This window comes from Aspergillus japonicus (genome assembly GCF_003184785.1).
Source record: "Aspergillus japonicus CBS 114.51 unplaced genomic scaffold BO86scaffold_77, whole genome shotgun sequence".
Classification (NCBI taxonomy): Eukaryota; Fungi; Ascomycota; class Eurotiomycetes; order Eurotiales; family Aspergillaceae; genus Aspergillus; species Aspergillus japonicus.
The window spans coordinates 122,004-135,931 of record NW_020291714.1 but is presented as its reverse complement, the minus strand read 5'-3'; the positions used below and the strand labels follow the sequence as shown (position 1 = coordinate 135,931).

At 54.6% G+C, this 13,928-nt stretch overlaps 3 protein-coding genes across 3 annotated transcripts; 1 reads left to right on the top strand and 2 right to left on the bottom strand.

Annotated features, from left to right (window-relative positions):
- Nucleotides 1-1,712: 1,712 nt before the first annotated feature.
- BO86DRAFT_459362 (beta-mannosidase mndA) lies at nt 1,713-5,351 on the bottom strand. The gene is made up of 5 exons (XM_025677354.1): nt 4,705-5,351; nt 4,624-4,630; nt 4,442-4,522; nt 4,114-4,340; nt 1,713-4,045 (listed from the first exon to the last, which is right to left on the bottom strand). Exons 1-5 carry the CDS (start codon nt 4,892-4,894, stop codon nt 1,737-1,739), a joined length of 2,814 nt encoding a protein of 937 aa, XP_025523193.1. The 5' UTR covers nt 4,895-5,351; the 3' UTR covers nt 1,713-1,736.
- Nucleotides 5,352-5,473: 122 nt separating this feature from the next.
- BO86DRAFT_225813 (CCR4-NOT core ubiquitin-protein ligase subunit MOT2) lies at nt 5,474-12,095 on the bottom strand. Its single transcript, XM_025666959.1, has 6 exons — nt 11,710-12,095; nt 11,579-11,645; nt 11,357-11,472; nt 10,904-11,272; nt 9,289-10,835; nt 5,474-7,979 (listed from the first exon to the last, which is right to left on the bottom strand). The coding sequence occupies exons 1-6, from the start codon at nt 11,760-11,762 to the stop codon at nt 5,722-5,724; spliced, it is 4,410 nt and encodes a 1,469-aa protein (XP_025523192.1). The 5' UTR covers nt 11,763-12,095; the 3' UTR covers nt 5,474-5,721.
- Nucleotides 12,096-12,304: 209 nt separating this feature from the next.
- Nucleotides 12,305-13,538, top strand: BO86DRAFT_392849 (complex I 30 kDa subunit family protein). The gene is made up of 3 exons (XM_025672898.1): nt 12,305-12,551; nt 12,668-13,317; nt 13,384-13,538. The coding sequence occupies exons 1-3, from the start codon at nt 12,395-12,397 to the stop codon at nt 13,435-13,437; spliced, it is 861 nt and encodes a 286-aa protein (XP_025523191.1). The 5' UTR covers nt 12,305-12,394; the 3' UTR covers nt 13,438-13,538.
- The last annotated feature ends 390 nt before the right edge of the window (nt 13,539-13,928 follow it).

Genomic DNA, 13,928 nt, shown 5'->3' with positions numbered 1-13,928 from the left:
AGCGGGAGTACGGCGGGGGGAACTTACTGAAGCCTTGCATTTTGGAAGGCTATTTCCCCTGAGGGGTTTCAAGGTTGAATGGTGAGTTCTGGGTGTTTGGGGCTGAGTACTACCGGGCCTGGGAGGCCGGCGCGGTGAGGTCGCCGGGGGAGGGAGAAGGCGTTGATAAGGAAGTATAGAGTGGAAATGGTGTATCGCGGGCGAGAAGGAAGGTTATGCCGGGTTGCTACAAGAAAGTGCAGTTAACTTATGCGGAGTGTTGCTTAGTCATCTTAGTCATCTTTATGTCTAGTTATGAATTTAGTTCCGATCCGATCACCATCACCTCTCACTCATATAGATTGAGATGCCAACCCTTTTGTAGTCTGAAGTGTGTTTCAGTCTTAGGAGGAGACTCGTTCCATCTCAGATTGAACGAATCTGTGATAGCATTGCTACGCTTCTTATTCCACATGGCAAAAGTCTCCCCAAGGTATAGAAAGTGTAGATATATAGAAATATATCCCTTCCGGTTCTACGCACTGTCCTTGTTGACAGGGGTTTTCACTGTACATACTCAAAACCAACTTATTCCTACCACCGCCGAATCGTTGTTGACAGTCTGCTGTGAATTCTGATGAATCAAGCCAATCAATCACTTATAGAAACCTGGTTAATGGAATCGGACTGTCACTTCCATCTGTTACATTCAAATCACAATTTGCCTGTAATCGTCTGCCATTCTATAAGTTCCTATTGTTATCTCCTCCGCTGCAGTGATTGAATCCTGCATACCAACCCATTCCTTGTCTCCTTTCTTTCTTTGCGATTTGTCTTATTCATTACCCTATGCCACCTCTTCCAACACAAGCCTCGCACCACAAACTCAACGTCCGGATATATGCTTCACCATAAACCGACCTATCTCCCCGTGAGATTTTCAGGTTCAGTATACCCACCCCGCAAGACACTCCCGAGAATACCAGAATGCAGTCTTCCGTCCATGCTCGATATCACCATCACGGTATAATACACCAAAGATGCGACCTACTCTCGCCTGCGATCTGATTGCCAATCTTAATCCGATCTGGGATTAGAGCATCGTCGACAGTACTGGAGCATCCGAGTTCAGCCCTTACAGCAAGAGACAGACAGCGGGAAATGTAGTGTGACTGCAGTGTTGACGTGCGAGCAAGCAACCACAAAAGCAAGGCGCACCGCGGCTCGACTGCAGCTGCAGCCATGGGCCGGAACTGCCCACTGACGAGAATAGCAGTGAGCAACTGGTGTAATCATCACTGCTGGTGTTGTGGAAGTGACGGTCCTTGTACAGTACATAAGAAGGGCCATGTTCGCATATTACTCGCTTTGCATCCCCGCGCTCCGCTTCTCGTTGTCTCTTATTTTTCGGGTATTGAGGGGAGGGGAGCGGACTGTATGGTGCATAGTGAATTATATTGGGTTCTGGTTGTTGGTATAGAGCTGTACATATCCCTCTATCCAGGCGAGTTCAGTCAGGTAGGACATGAACAGATCCATAACCTGGCGCTTCAAACTGGCGTGTATAGTTATCTTTGGACTCTAATAGCAGGGTCCAGCTTATGTTTAAGCTCAAAGCTGTGCAGGCTTGGCTGAGAAAGTACAATATCCATCCACAAAGAGTATTCTCATACACATAACCATGTCATTTATTCAATTCTATACACTACACAATCGACTACTAGATCCCATCCCCGCGAAAAATCCCCTCGCCTCCCTCATTCTCCCTCATTCAGATCCCACAGACTCCTGACCGTCACATCATGCACCCACTCCCCGTCCGTCTCATCCGCCTGCACCACAAACCCCACGACCTTCTTCTGGCCCGGCACCACCACAAACGAATTCTCCTCGAAGTACCCCACCACCCCCTCCGGGTGCTCCAACCAAGTATACAGCGCCACCCCGGCCGTCGCCTCGACCGCGAACTTTCCCAACGCCGCATCATACTCAACCCTGACCCGGGGATTAACCAGATCCAAATCCTTCGGGAACGCGGGCGTGAACCACTGCTCATGGGTGAAGGTAACTTCCTCGTCGGTGTTCGGCAATGACCCCGTGGCGGTCAGCTCAAGTGCCAGGATGGCATCCTCGTGCCGCGGCAGGGGCTGCTGCTTCATGTTCATCCGATACAGACGCGTGGAGTTGAGGGCGCCGACGTGGAAGGGGAGCGGCTTGGTGGGGAGGCCGCCGTTCGACGCGATGGGCTTGCCCGACAGATCGCGCCAGGTGAGGGTGACGCTCCCCGCGGCCGCCGTCCACAGGTCCGAGGTGACGTAGATGTCCAGGGCGCCGGTGGTGTAGTTCCAGAACGGCGAAACGATCACGGGCTTGTAGATGTCGCGCGCCACGTAGTGGAGGACCTTCCAGCGGCCGCCGTACTCGATCCCCGCCCACGAGGGCGCCTGCCAGATGTCCTCGAGCTGCCAGTACAGGGACCCTAGCTGGCGTTCGGGCAGCCCGCTGCCCCGCCGGTAGAACTGGATTTGTGACTTGTAGAGGTCCGCCTGGAAGAGCTGGGTCGCGTGGCACCAGGCGCTGAAGTTGGCCACGGGGTCGGACGGAATGTTGGGCGTCGGGTAGTAGGCCAGCACGCCCTGGGTCATTTCGCCCATGCCGAGCGACGTGTTGTGGTAGTTGTCGGTCATGAGCCCGCCGGCGGGGTAGTGGTGGTTGCGGAGCATGACGACGCTGCTGTTGAAGGTCAGGTCGGCCGGGTCCGTGAGGGCTTGCTGCCAGGTCTGCAAGCTGGGCATGCTGTGGAAGCCGAACTCGTTGGCGAATCGGCCCACCGGGTAGGTGCCGTAGTCGAAGGCGATGCTCGCGTCGTAGTTGTAATGGTCTGTGTCGCCGTAGTATTCGCCCTCCGTGGTGTTGCTGTAGCGCTCAGCCATGGGGACGGGTGCGGAGAGGTCGATGTCCAGGTAGCCCTCAGTGGTGCTGCTAGGGGAGTAAGAGATGGACCGCGTGTTTTCGTAGACGAGCGGCAGGAAAAGACTGATGTACATCTTCTCGTACTCGCCCACGTAGAAAGGGTACGACTCTGGATCGGCCGCTTCGACAAGCAGCAGCATCAGAGATTCGATCTCGTTGCCACCGGCCCACAAGGCCAGAGATGGGTGGTGGTTGACTCGTCGGACGTTGTAAACCACCTCCGCAGCGACGTTCTCCAAGAAAGCGTCATCTGTAGGGTACAGCGCGTCGCTGAACTGGAATTCACTCCACAGAAGAATTCCCTTCTCGTCCGCCAGGTCGTAGATATAGTCGTGAAGGTAAGCTCCAGAGGACCAGACGCGGAGCATGTTCTGGTTGCCAGCCACGACTGCATCGAACAGTCGAGTCATCGTGTCCTCGGTAACTCGAGTCCAGAAGCAGTCTGGTGGAATCAGGTTCGATCCCTTGGCATAGAACTCATGTCCATTGACTTCGAAGTGCCAATTCGCCCCAGGAGCGATCCCTTGCGCTAGCTGAGCGTCGGTGATATTGCGCTGATTGAGGAAGATCGTGCGGAAACCAGTTCGCTTCGTGACTTCAGCGACAGACTGATTCCCCCCATCGGTAACCGAAATGGTCACATTATAGAGGTTCTGATCACCCAGACCCTGCGGCCACCACAACTTCGGGTCTACTCCCTCCAGAACCGTGACGCCCGTGACCGAGCCCTCGGTGACAGTGATGTTCGTCAGTGGCCGTGAAGCAAGAATCTCTCCGGACTGTAGATCTTTCACCTCAATGGCCATAGACGGGTTCTCTGGCAGAGAGCCCAGATAGTCCAGACTGGCGTTCACCACCCACGGCTGGGTCTGATCAGGCGGAAGATAATTGATCTGACCCAGCCGGTAGATATCCAGATCCGTGTTGCGGACATACACCGGGGCCGCCTGTTTCAACTGAACCACGTATCCGGGCTTCCAGGGTCCAGCCGGCGCAAATGCCGGACCCCAGTCCCAGCCGAAATCCGACTGTTCCTTGCGCATGAACCACCGGTTAGGATACTCGTAGGTGATTTGGACTCCCTCGGGCCATGCTAAACCATCATTAGCTCTGCATCCCACATCAAAACAATCTTTATGGAAAACAAAAGGCACCACTAACTCGGCGAGCTCGGGTCCTGTGCAATGGCATCCACAATATTCGGCGCACTGCCAAACTGAATACCCAAAGTCGGTTCCTCCGGGCAGGCTTTAAGAATGGAAGAGACATCGAACATGTACTGTCGAAACTGATTATCCGTCGCCCCGACGAATTGCCCGCAGAACGAGATCGAGGCGAACGTGTCCAGCCCGTCGAACACCAGCCACGTGGATTCATAGTCCTCTTCTCTATAACAACCAAAGATCCAAATTAGCCAGGTCAAATTACTTACCCCCCAAAAAACAAACCCAAATGTATATCACCACGGTACTGGAGGGAAATCACTCACAAGCCTTCAATTTTCCCGCTGGTATACGTCCAATTGGCATCCGCAATCCACCTCAGATTGAAATCATTCAAATCATTATACCTGTGCAGAGTCCTGTTAGAGAAGACCGCTGAAAAATATGCAGTATCCCTTCTAAACAAAAGTAGGGGATCATCAAAGCAGGGTGCAGGGTCGATTCTTACGGTTCATCTGTAAACATTGGATATCATCAGCAAATCACAGCCCAGAGACTATTTGGCGAATGAAAGAGCTCATCATCTTACCAATTATTCCCTCCCGCAAGAGATCCATATGTACCTGAGATGGAAACTGGGCCGGCACCGTACGGTTCAACGTGGCACTGCTGAGCGTCCATTGTTCAGTACCCAGGTCACGAACATATTGGCTTCTGCTCGCTGAGGGGAAGAATAATACGCCCAACAGCGTGGTGGCTGTTGTGGGAAGCGCACGCATGGTTGCTCTCTCTATTCAGCAGGAAAAGGGGGATGAGCTTGGAGAAGATGGTTGTTTCTTGATCCACGCTCCACTTGCGGGCAAGAAGAGAGGGGGTTTTATCTCATTTCACTACGACAACCAAAAGGAATCGGAGTTCAGCCGAGACAATAATGAGTGACGTCTTGTCATCCCTGCAGTAAGGGTCCAAGTCTGAGCGACTAGACTATATAAGTCAAAGTGACGGAGCCAAGGGAGGGGGAAGCTGGTTGTACGGAATGTTCGGACGGCAATCGGACAGGCCACATTTGTGCTCTGGTATGTGGTGCTGAATATTTGGTTACTCGGGTCCCCGCTTGGCGATTCGGAAGCTTCATCAGGCCATTGAAGCATGTCAAAGATGGAGACCGAAGCCAATTGTACGACCGGATGCATGGAGGACCGGATAAATGGAACCTGGAAGAGGGACGAAGGATGGAGGATGGAGGATGGAGGATGGAGGTTGGCGGGAGAAACAAACCAAACAAGCATTAAATTGACTAGTGGGCGGAGGTGCAGTGCAGATCCCCGCCCAGGAGACAGACTCAGAATCGATGTAACCTTGGCTTTAACCACTCGATCGCTTCAATTATGCAATTAGGCGAGTATCAACGTATGATGCATTATGTTTGACCGGCTGTCCATCCAATCCATCCATCCCAGACGCCATACAATCGAATTTACTCCTGCAACGTGGGTAAAAATACAGGCCTTATGAAATACAGAGGCAGAGGCAGAAGCCGAGCATAAACAGAAAAGAGAGAAAGGTTGATACAGTTGGAAGTGAGAGACCGTCGGTCCACAACGCCTTAGCCCTCAACAGTCGTGGCCAGAGCCTGCTGCGCGAGCTTGCGGTTCCGCTTCACCAGAGCATTGAGTTTCTTGTCAATCGTGTCCAATTCCTTGCGCGAGGACTCCAGATCCTTCTGCGATTTGACCGCGAAGGAGCGTAATTCTTCGGTCGTCATGCCCACCACATCGTCCAGGTCCGGAATACTACCCATGACAACGCCCGCTGCACCCAGCATGTGCTTAGCCGTGGCGGCGGCAAAGGAGCGCACCGAGGTGGTCGTTGCGTTCACCAGTTCAGCAGTGTTGGCAATGGCCCAATTGTGGCTTCGGGTGCTGTCTGCTTCCATGGCCGAGAGAACATTGGGCGGGGCAGGAATGCTTGACGAACTGGTAACCTCGGGCGCGCCAGAAAGAGATGCCGAGGCGGACACAGCAGAAAGGGTAACCGAGTTCTCATCCGCCCAGCAGATGTTGAAGTTCTCCGGGGTGGCGAAGAGAGCATCAAGGCCACCAACGCGATTAGTCACATCTGGTTCCGTGATGGGAGCAGACGAGTATTCCTGGAATGATTCAACTGCCCAAGCGATGCTCTTCTCCAGCGCAAGATAGCGGTCTTCCTCTTCCTGCGACAGGTGACGAAGGACACAGCCGCGAGGGGTAATCAGACAGCGGTCCTTCAACAAGCCAGGGTCCGAGTGTATACGAATGGGCTCTCCACGGAGCAAAGCCTTGCGGTGTTCCTCGGCAAGTTCAATTGGCTGTTTCAGAATCTCATAGTCGTCCGAAGTGCACTTCATGTCGAACCGCTGATTGAGGTTGGCGGGGTTGAATAAGGGGTGATGATTCAGATCCAGATGGCCCGATTTGTGGATTTGGGCGAGCAGAACCTGTAAAGGCGATGTTCGTTCGGCGAACAGGTCTTTGATGGAACCGCTGCTGGACTCTGCATCCTTGATCAACTGTTCCACAGTGTTCTTTGAACGCCAGGCTTCAGCAGGAAGGCTGGGCTCGGGAGTTGCTTTCACCTCAACAGGAGCGGGGCTAACCTCCTTGGACGCCTTGTCCTTGGATTTGGCCTTCTTAGCAGCTTCGGCTCGCTGTTCTGCTTTGTCGTTGCTCTCAACACTAGCAGGAGTGACAGGCTTTCCAGGTTCCGGGGCGGTTTCTGGTGCTGCAGCCGAAGTGTCGGGAGTGGTCACAGGAGTCTTTTTAGTCTTTCGCTTGCGGCCAATTATGGGAGCTTGGACTGGCTCTTCCGCGATAGTAGAAGTCTCCTGCTTCTTGGCTTCCGCTTCCTTGGCCTTCTGGCGTCGCTCTTTCTTGGCTTGACTCTTGGTGATAGCCCGGACGGGAGCAGAGCCAATCCGCGAGGCAGCGGGAGGGGAGTTAGCACGGGACACAGATGCTGAAGTGTAAAGATCGGCTTCGGATCCGAAGTCGCCCGGAGTATCTGGCCTACTCATGGACGATATGCTAGGACGTCGAGAGCGAGCTTTGTTGGCAGCTGTCAGAGAAGAGACAGACTGCGGGGCAGAAGAAGGGGGCGGAGTCTCGGTCTTAGGCGTGTCAACCACCCGAAGCACCCTTGGCTGCCGTGGAGCAGAAGAATCAGAGAGCCGTGAGACACCGGTCAACGGGGTATTGGGACGGGAGCCAATGGCGGAAATCGGGACTTGCCCGTGCGTGCTCGGAGCTGATTGATCTGCTTTAGGAGCATCCTGAAGAGTCCCAAGAGACAGGTCCAATCTGATGGGCTTCGACTTCACCGGGGTGGAAACAACCTTCTCGTTCGCAGAGGCATGCTTGGACGCGCCGATGGGCTTCTTTTCAGTTGAAACGGCTAGGTCACCCTTGGTCTGCGAGCGAGCTTTGCTTGTGGATTTGGGTACAGGCGAGCCCAGTGAGATCTCCGACACATTCTTCACGCGACTAGAAGCAGGCACATCGTCAGGAGTATCCTTTACCTCAGGCGACGGTTGTCGGGAGATGTCTCCGGGAAATGCTTGAGATGGGGTCCCCAGTCGAGAGAACGGTGGGTTCAAGCCAGGTGGCACGGACACCGAAGTCGTTGGACTGGACGGATTCAATGGACTCTGAAACAAGGCTGATGCGGGGTGGGCGTGTGGAAGAGGAAGGCCGGGGGGCAGCGTCGGGGTCCCAGCACGAGCAGAGCTTTGCGAGTCGCTGGCGAATTGAGAGCGGACAAGATATCCGAAGCTGTCAACGGGACGCTTGTCCTTTGGCTGAGCCCCCAGAGGAGGGAATTCTTCGTCAACTAGGAAAGCAGCCCGGTTAGCCATCTTCAGGTGAGAGATGCATGGGTGGGTGTGATGTCATGTAGAGGTGACAAGAGCAGACAATGACGAAATCCAAACGGCAAAAGCAACAAGACAAAAACAAGCAGGGCATGCCGACAAGACTCTCCCGAGACAGAACGAGACGACGCGCAGATACGAAAGGGGCAGGCAGGCAATTAATTACATAAAGGTCCCCAACCAATGTGGCCAGGAAGACACACAAGGCATAGTGTCTAAATGAACAATGGTTGTGAGAAATTGGTTTCGGATAGAGGACCCTGCTTGTGTTTATGAAAAGCCAGGGCAGGGAGGTTAACGTACATGAAAACCATGACCAGACCGATTGGGCCACCAAGATGCTGATAGGTCAACGCAGCATGGATGCAAGAACAACAGGAGTAAACGATAGCCACCAACTTGCAGTGGACCTGGAAAACACAAGGGGCCCATGGGGTGCAAGGACGCCAGATCTGCACGCGCGAATCGAGGACAGCAAGAGCAACAAGCAAGAGGAAGACAGAGACAAGACAGGTCAAATAAAAGCAACGCAGAATCGAAGAATTCCATGAAAGATAACGCCAAGGGCACGCCCCGCCCGAATTCCTTGTTTTTTCAAGAGCCGTTTGCTTAATGCATCGTTGCAAAGTGGAATATGTCGCAAAGTTTTCAACATCGAATGAAAAGGGCAACATCGCAATGAGGAATAAGAGAAAGATAAGAGATCATATCCCAGACCCATCTAGATAAGTATGATATCATGTCATCAAGAACAAAAAGAAAACGGGGAGGAGATAGAAGCGCAAAAGGCATACGGGAGGTAGCGAAGTACATGCAGAGAAAAAGGGTAGTCATCATGAGCAACGGGAAGAGAAGGGAGAGGGGGGGGGGGGGGAACGACGAGGCAATTAGGGCATTATGAAGGCGTATGGATATGATGGAAAGGGAAGGGAAACAATCACCAGCGGTTGAACCCGCCGCCATACATCATGGTCTGATTGTACCCACCTTGGCCCTGACTCCCGTACAGTGCTTGCCCAGCAGTAGCAGCAGCATTCTGATGCATCCTCGCCTGTAGGATGCTCGGGTCCGCAAGATCTACTACACCACCTCCACCGGAGGAAGTGTTAGCGTGTCTGTGCTTCTTCCCCTTCTTCTTCTGCTTCTGTGGCCCAGAATCGGAGAATGTCCCCGGCTGAGAGCCATAGAAAGAGCCGAGAAGGCCATTATTGGCAGGAGTCAGGGGAGGGGGGGTTTGGTGCTGCTGAAGGAAAGGAAGGATGAACTCACGCTTAGCGGCCTCTTGACCCTGCAAACCACTGGCACCGGCACCATTGCGGCCACGCAGCAACTCACGCATCAAGTCGGGGTTCGCTTCTTGCTTGCCGATACTGGCTCCAAGTCCGAGACTAGTGTTTGTGGTGAAACCGTGTCCTTGGGCGAACATACCACCGCCGCTGATCGGAGGCGTACCAGCCGTCTTCAAGCCAGGGGGTGGACCCTGTACACCACTGGGAAAGTAGCCACCGCTGAGTCCGTGCTGTGGACTGGGCGCTGCGAGCGGATTCGGGGTGCCGGCAGACTGCATCAACGATGCCTGCTGGCTCAGCATGCGGGCATTTGCAAGATTCTTCGAGTTGACTTCGTTGGCGAAAGAGAAACGGGAATTCTGGCGATTTTGAGCCTGAAGCGAATTCAACTGTGCCATCTGACTCTGGAGAAGACCCTGACGGACCTGGGCGGCTTGATCAAGAGCAGCGGAGCCAAGACTGCCCTGAAGCTGGTCCATGGCAGCGCGGTCGTTGGCAGACTTCAGGATGAGTAGCTGCTGCTGTTGTTGGGGAGTCAAGCTGCGACCGGCGAGGTTGAGTTGCTGATTGAGTTGTTGGAACTGGTGGCTTGAGGCAGACACAGGAGAGCCCACGGTGGAGTTCTCGGTTGTGCCTTGCTGGGAGGGAGGTTGAATAGCACCGTGAGACTCGCGGCCGCTGCGACCCCGAGGGGGCATAACATCATCGGGCTCACCACCTAGTTGCAAGCTTCCGCTCTCCCGACTCTCTTCCTCGGCAGCCGCCGACTGTAGCAGTTCTTGTTCCCGTCTGGCGCGCTCTTGTTCGGCCTTTTCGCGCATGGCGCGACGTTTGACGCCACCATACGGGTCAATGAAAGAAGGGTGATTCTCAATCAAGGCAATTTCTTCCGCAGGCAGACCAGCCGCCGAGAAGATGAACTTGAAGTCGGGTGAGTTTACGGCCTTAACAAGGTTATCCAGCAATGGAGTCTCGGGCTGTGGGGGCGTCTGCACAGGCTCAAGCGAACGCGGAGTCGAGGATCTACGTTCCGGAGGAGGGGGCGATTGTTGAACGGGTTCCTGCTGCGTAGAGGGCGGCGACCTTTCGACAGGTTTCGGTTCTTCCATGACAGGCGCGACCGTAGCAGTGGCAGGCCGAGGGCTCTGTGACGCTTGACTGCCTGTGAGACTAGCCCGTCTGGCACGACTCAGAACAGCGTCCTTGTTTGCCCAACTAGCCGACGAGGGAAGAGCGGGGCCATCGGGAACCCGACTGCCGGCCGCATCATCGCGACTAGGTTGACGACGCATCGGTTGCGATAAAGGTTGAGCAGAGGTTCGAGTCACGTGCGGAGGGATAGCGTAGGCGGGAGCAGTAGGGGCTCCGTTCGGCCGTTGACTCGACAGGGTATTCATGGACGAAAGATCCTGGCGACTGTAGCTATCGCTGTCCTCCCCAGTTTCGTGCAAGAAGGTACAGTTTCGGTTATGGCATGGTTCGTTGCGGAGGAAGGACGAGCAATACTTCGTGGTTCCGTATTGCGCCCTACAACTGTTAGTTTCCCGAGTGCCGGTCGCAATGCGCCCGGTCAGAAGCGCGAAGAATCGACCTACCGTAACACGCGGTCACCATTAGCCGACCCATCAACCGCCGCTATGCAGGTTGCGGCATCCTGCTTCCTCGCGTACGTCACGTAAACGCCAATGCCCTGGTTCGGATTGCCACCAGGCTTTGCCTTGCTGACGACGATCTTCTCGATATCACCATATTGACCGAAATAGTCTCTGCCGCGCAGCGTCTGCAGAAGCTGACTCTCGTCCCGTATTGTGGGGTTGAGACCGATCACGTAAACGAGGTTCTTCTGCACGACTCTGACGCCAGCCAGGTTCTTTCGACTGGAGGCTTCAATCTCGCGTTTCTCAGCCTCCTTCTTCTTCGCAGCGGCGGCTTTGCGATGTTTGAGGGCGAGATCTGCCTTGAATCTAGAAATTTGCGGAACAGAAACGGTTAATGCCAAGACCGGACCGAGGGTTGGTGCAAATCAACTTGCGGCGGGAGCGACTTACTCGTCGGCGTCAGGAACCTTGTATTGGATGGTACTTTCATCGTAGACACGTCTGCAGTTGGGGCACCGTCCTTCCTCACTGTGGGTCTTGATGTTGTTGTAACAAAATTGACAGATCTGCGAATATACGGGTTAGATTTGAGACGGGTGTTCGGGGAAACAAGACGCGAAGGAATCTGGTTGACTCGGCAAGGGCGGACACGTAAGAGAGCGAAAGACGTACCTGATATCCACAGGGACAAGGTTTGAAGTTCTTATCCGACAGATCGAACTCTTCGATACAGAGAGGGCTAGAAGAAACCAAGGTTGTCAGCCTGGGAATTCGAGCACCCAACGGCGCAAGGCCACACGTACCAGAACTCGTCATCATCGTCGATGACGGAATCAATCTGTTGACGACTTGACATGATGTAGTGTCGAAGAAAGACTGTGAGATGTACAAGTGAAATGGGGACGATGATCACAAGCAAAAACTAACACCCATCAACCGAGCCGGGGCGGAAGGGGAGGGAGGAGGGGGAGTGGAAGAGAGGATGGAGTGTCAAAGAGAAAAGGGAGCAAGAGAGGCAAGTAAATGAGCGCCCAAGAGGAAAGAGAGGGTTAAGAAAAGGCAGGACCGAGTCCAAGAAAGTTGATTACAGAAACGTGGGGTAATTGGGGCGGGTGTAGGGAGGGAAGGAGAAGCAAGCGAAGCAGCAGCAGCAGCAGCAGGAGGGACGCACGACGCAAGAGCGAAAGAGGAGAGTTGGAGGCGAACAGAGAATAGCGAGAAGTGAAGCTTTGGGTTTGCACGTGTTTGCCGTGTTTGCATTCTCTGCGCTGGGAGGGAGGGCTTTTTGTGCCTGAGGCTGTGGGAAATTCCTCGGGATCGGCCGCTTATGTCAATGCTCGTGGCACGTGACCTTGCACATCTTGGGGCAAAAGCTCCAATTGCAAGGGAACCTCCGCCGCCGTTGCTGCTGCTGCTGCTTGACCCCCCTCGTCTCCGCTCCTTCTCATCCTCCAACTCATCACCTCTCAGCCATTGTCCCTTGTCATCATGGCTGCTACTCGCTCCTTGATGCGGCTGGGCACCGGTCGTGCCTTGTCCTCCGCCACCCGGTCGTCCGTCCGTGCTTTCTCCTCGACTGTGTTGAAGGCCTCGTCGACCCCGGTCACCGATCATGTCCCCAACATGCGCCACGCCCAGCGCTCTCGTATGTCCATCAATTGCACTCCTGGCCCTTCCGTCCGCGACCACCGCGCCATTTCACAATGGGCACTTTCCATGTTACCACACCCCCAAACTAACCTGTGAATCTACCACACCCAGCTGAGGGAGCTCTGCGCGCCCCCGTCGTCAACCCGGCCGACAAGCACCACGACAAGGCGGAGGGCCTGCACAAGTACGGGCAGTACATCATGTCGTGCCTGCCCAAGCACGTGCAGCAGTTCTCGGTGTGGAAGGACGAGCTGTGCATCTACGTGCCGCCCTCGGGCCTGATCCCGACGATGACCTTCCTGAAATACCACACGGCGGCCGAGTACACCCAGATCTCCGACATCACGGGTGTCGACTTCCCGACCCGTGACCAGCGCTTCGAGGTCGTCTACAACATGCTCAGCGTCCGCTATAACTCGCGCATCCGCGTCAAGACCTACGCCGACGAGGCCAGCCCCGTGCCCAGCGTGACGGGCCTGTTCGAGGGCGCCCTCTGGTACGAGCGCGAGGTGTATGACATGTTCGGCGTCTTCTTCACCGGCCACCCGGATCTCCGCCGCATCATGACCGACTACGGCTTCGACGGCCACCCGCTGCGCAAGGACTTCCCCTTGACCGGCTACACGGAGCTGCGGTGGGACGAGGAGAAGAAGCGGATCGTCATCGAGCCGCTCGAGTTGACACAGGCCTTCCGGAACTTCGAGGGCGGCACCACCGCCTGGGAGCCTGTTGGTCCGGGTACGAACCGGACTCCTGAGTCGGTAAGTTTGATGAGTTATAACCCAAACCCCCACCAGTGCGTTGAGAACCCACTAACATGCACATAGTTCAAACTCCCTACTCCCAAGCCGGAGCCCCCCAAGGAGGAGGAAAAGAAATAGGAGGCTTAGCTTAGATGGTTTTTTCTTTTCTAATTTGTTCTGTCTGTACATATCGCGTCTATGTCTGAATTATTTGTGACGTTGATGTTCGACCACCGTTTGATGTAGTTCGAATAACCGTCTTTCCATATATACTGCCATTGTAATCTGTCACCTCTAGTCCCCAACCTGACAAGTGATTGACTGAACACTTGGCTTATCATCCACATTTATGAGACAAATACACACCAACATAGGTCCAATACCCATGCAATGTCAAACATCGTCAACCCCCGAGCGACCTCCGGCCGGCGCGCCGGCCGCGGGAGGAGCATCAAAAACCTCAAAAAAGCCCACCAATAACCGCCCCGCTAAAGTCATCGCCCCATCCACCAATCCCATCGCCCCAAATCCCGCTCCGCCTTCTTCACCGTTTCCAAGTTCCCAAAAATCCATTCCTCCGCCTTGGCAGAATTGTAAATTATCCCCAGCCCGCAATCCCGCAAATCCCC

Excerpts from the sequence above, each read along its gene's own strand:
- BO86DRAFT_459362 (XM_025677354.1), bottom strand. The coding sequence starts at position 4,894 with ATGCGTGCGCTTCCCACAACAGCCACCACGCTGTTGGGCGTATTATTC. Across the intron at positions 4,341-4,441 it reads AGCGGGAAAATTGAAGGCTT|AGAAGAGGACTATGAATCCA; the intron begins GTGAGTGATTTC and ends TGGTTGTTATAG. Across the intron at positions 4,046-4,113 it reads ACAGGACCCGAGCTCGCCGA|CATGGCCCGAGGGAGTCCAA; the intron begins GTTAGTGGTGCC and ends ATGATGGTTTAG.
- BO86DRAFT_225813 (XM_025666959.1), bottom strand. The coding sequence starts at position 11,762 with ATGTCAAGTCGTCAACAGATTGATTCCGTCATCGACGATGATGACGAG. Across the intron at positions 11,473-11,578 it reads CTTGTCCCTGTGGATATCAG|ATCTGTCAATTTTGTTACAA; the intron begins GTACGTCTTTCG and ends GTATATTCGCAG. Across the intron at positions 10,836-10,903 it reads AATGGTGACCGCGTGTTACG|GGCGCAATACGGAACCACGA; the intron begins GTAGGTCGATTC and ends TAACAGTTGTAG.
- BO86DRAFT_392849 (XM_025672898.1), top strand. The coding sequence starts at position 12,395 with ATGGCTGCTACTCGCTCCTTGATGCGGCTGGGCACCGGTCGTGCCTTG. Across the intron at positions 12,552-12,667 it reads GCGCCACGCCCAGCGCTCTC|CTGAGGGAGCTCTGCGCGCC; the intron begins GTATGTCCATCA and ends TACCACACCCAG. Across the intron at positions 13,318-13,383 it reads CGAACCGGACTCCTGAGTCG|TTCAAACTCCCTACTCCCAA; the intron begins GTAAGTTTGATG and ends ACATGCACATAG.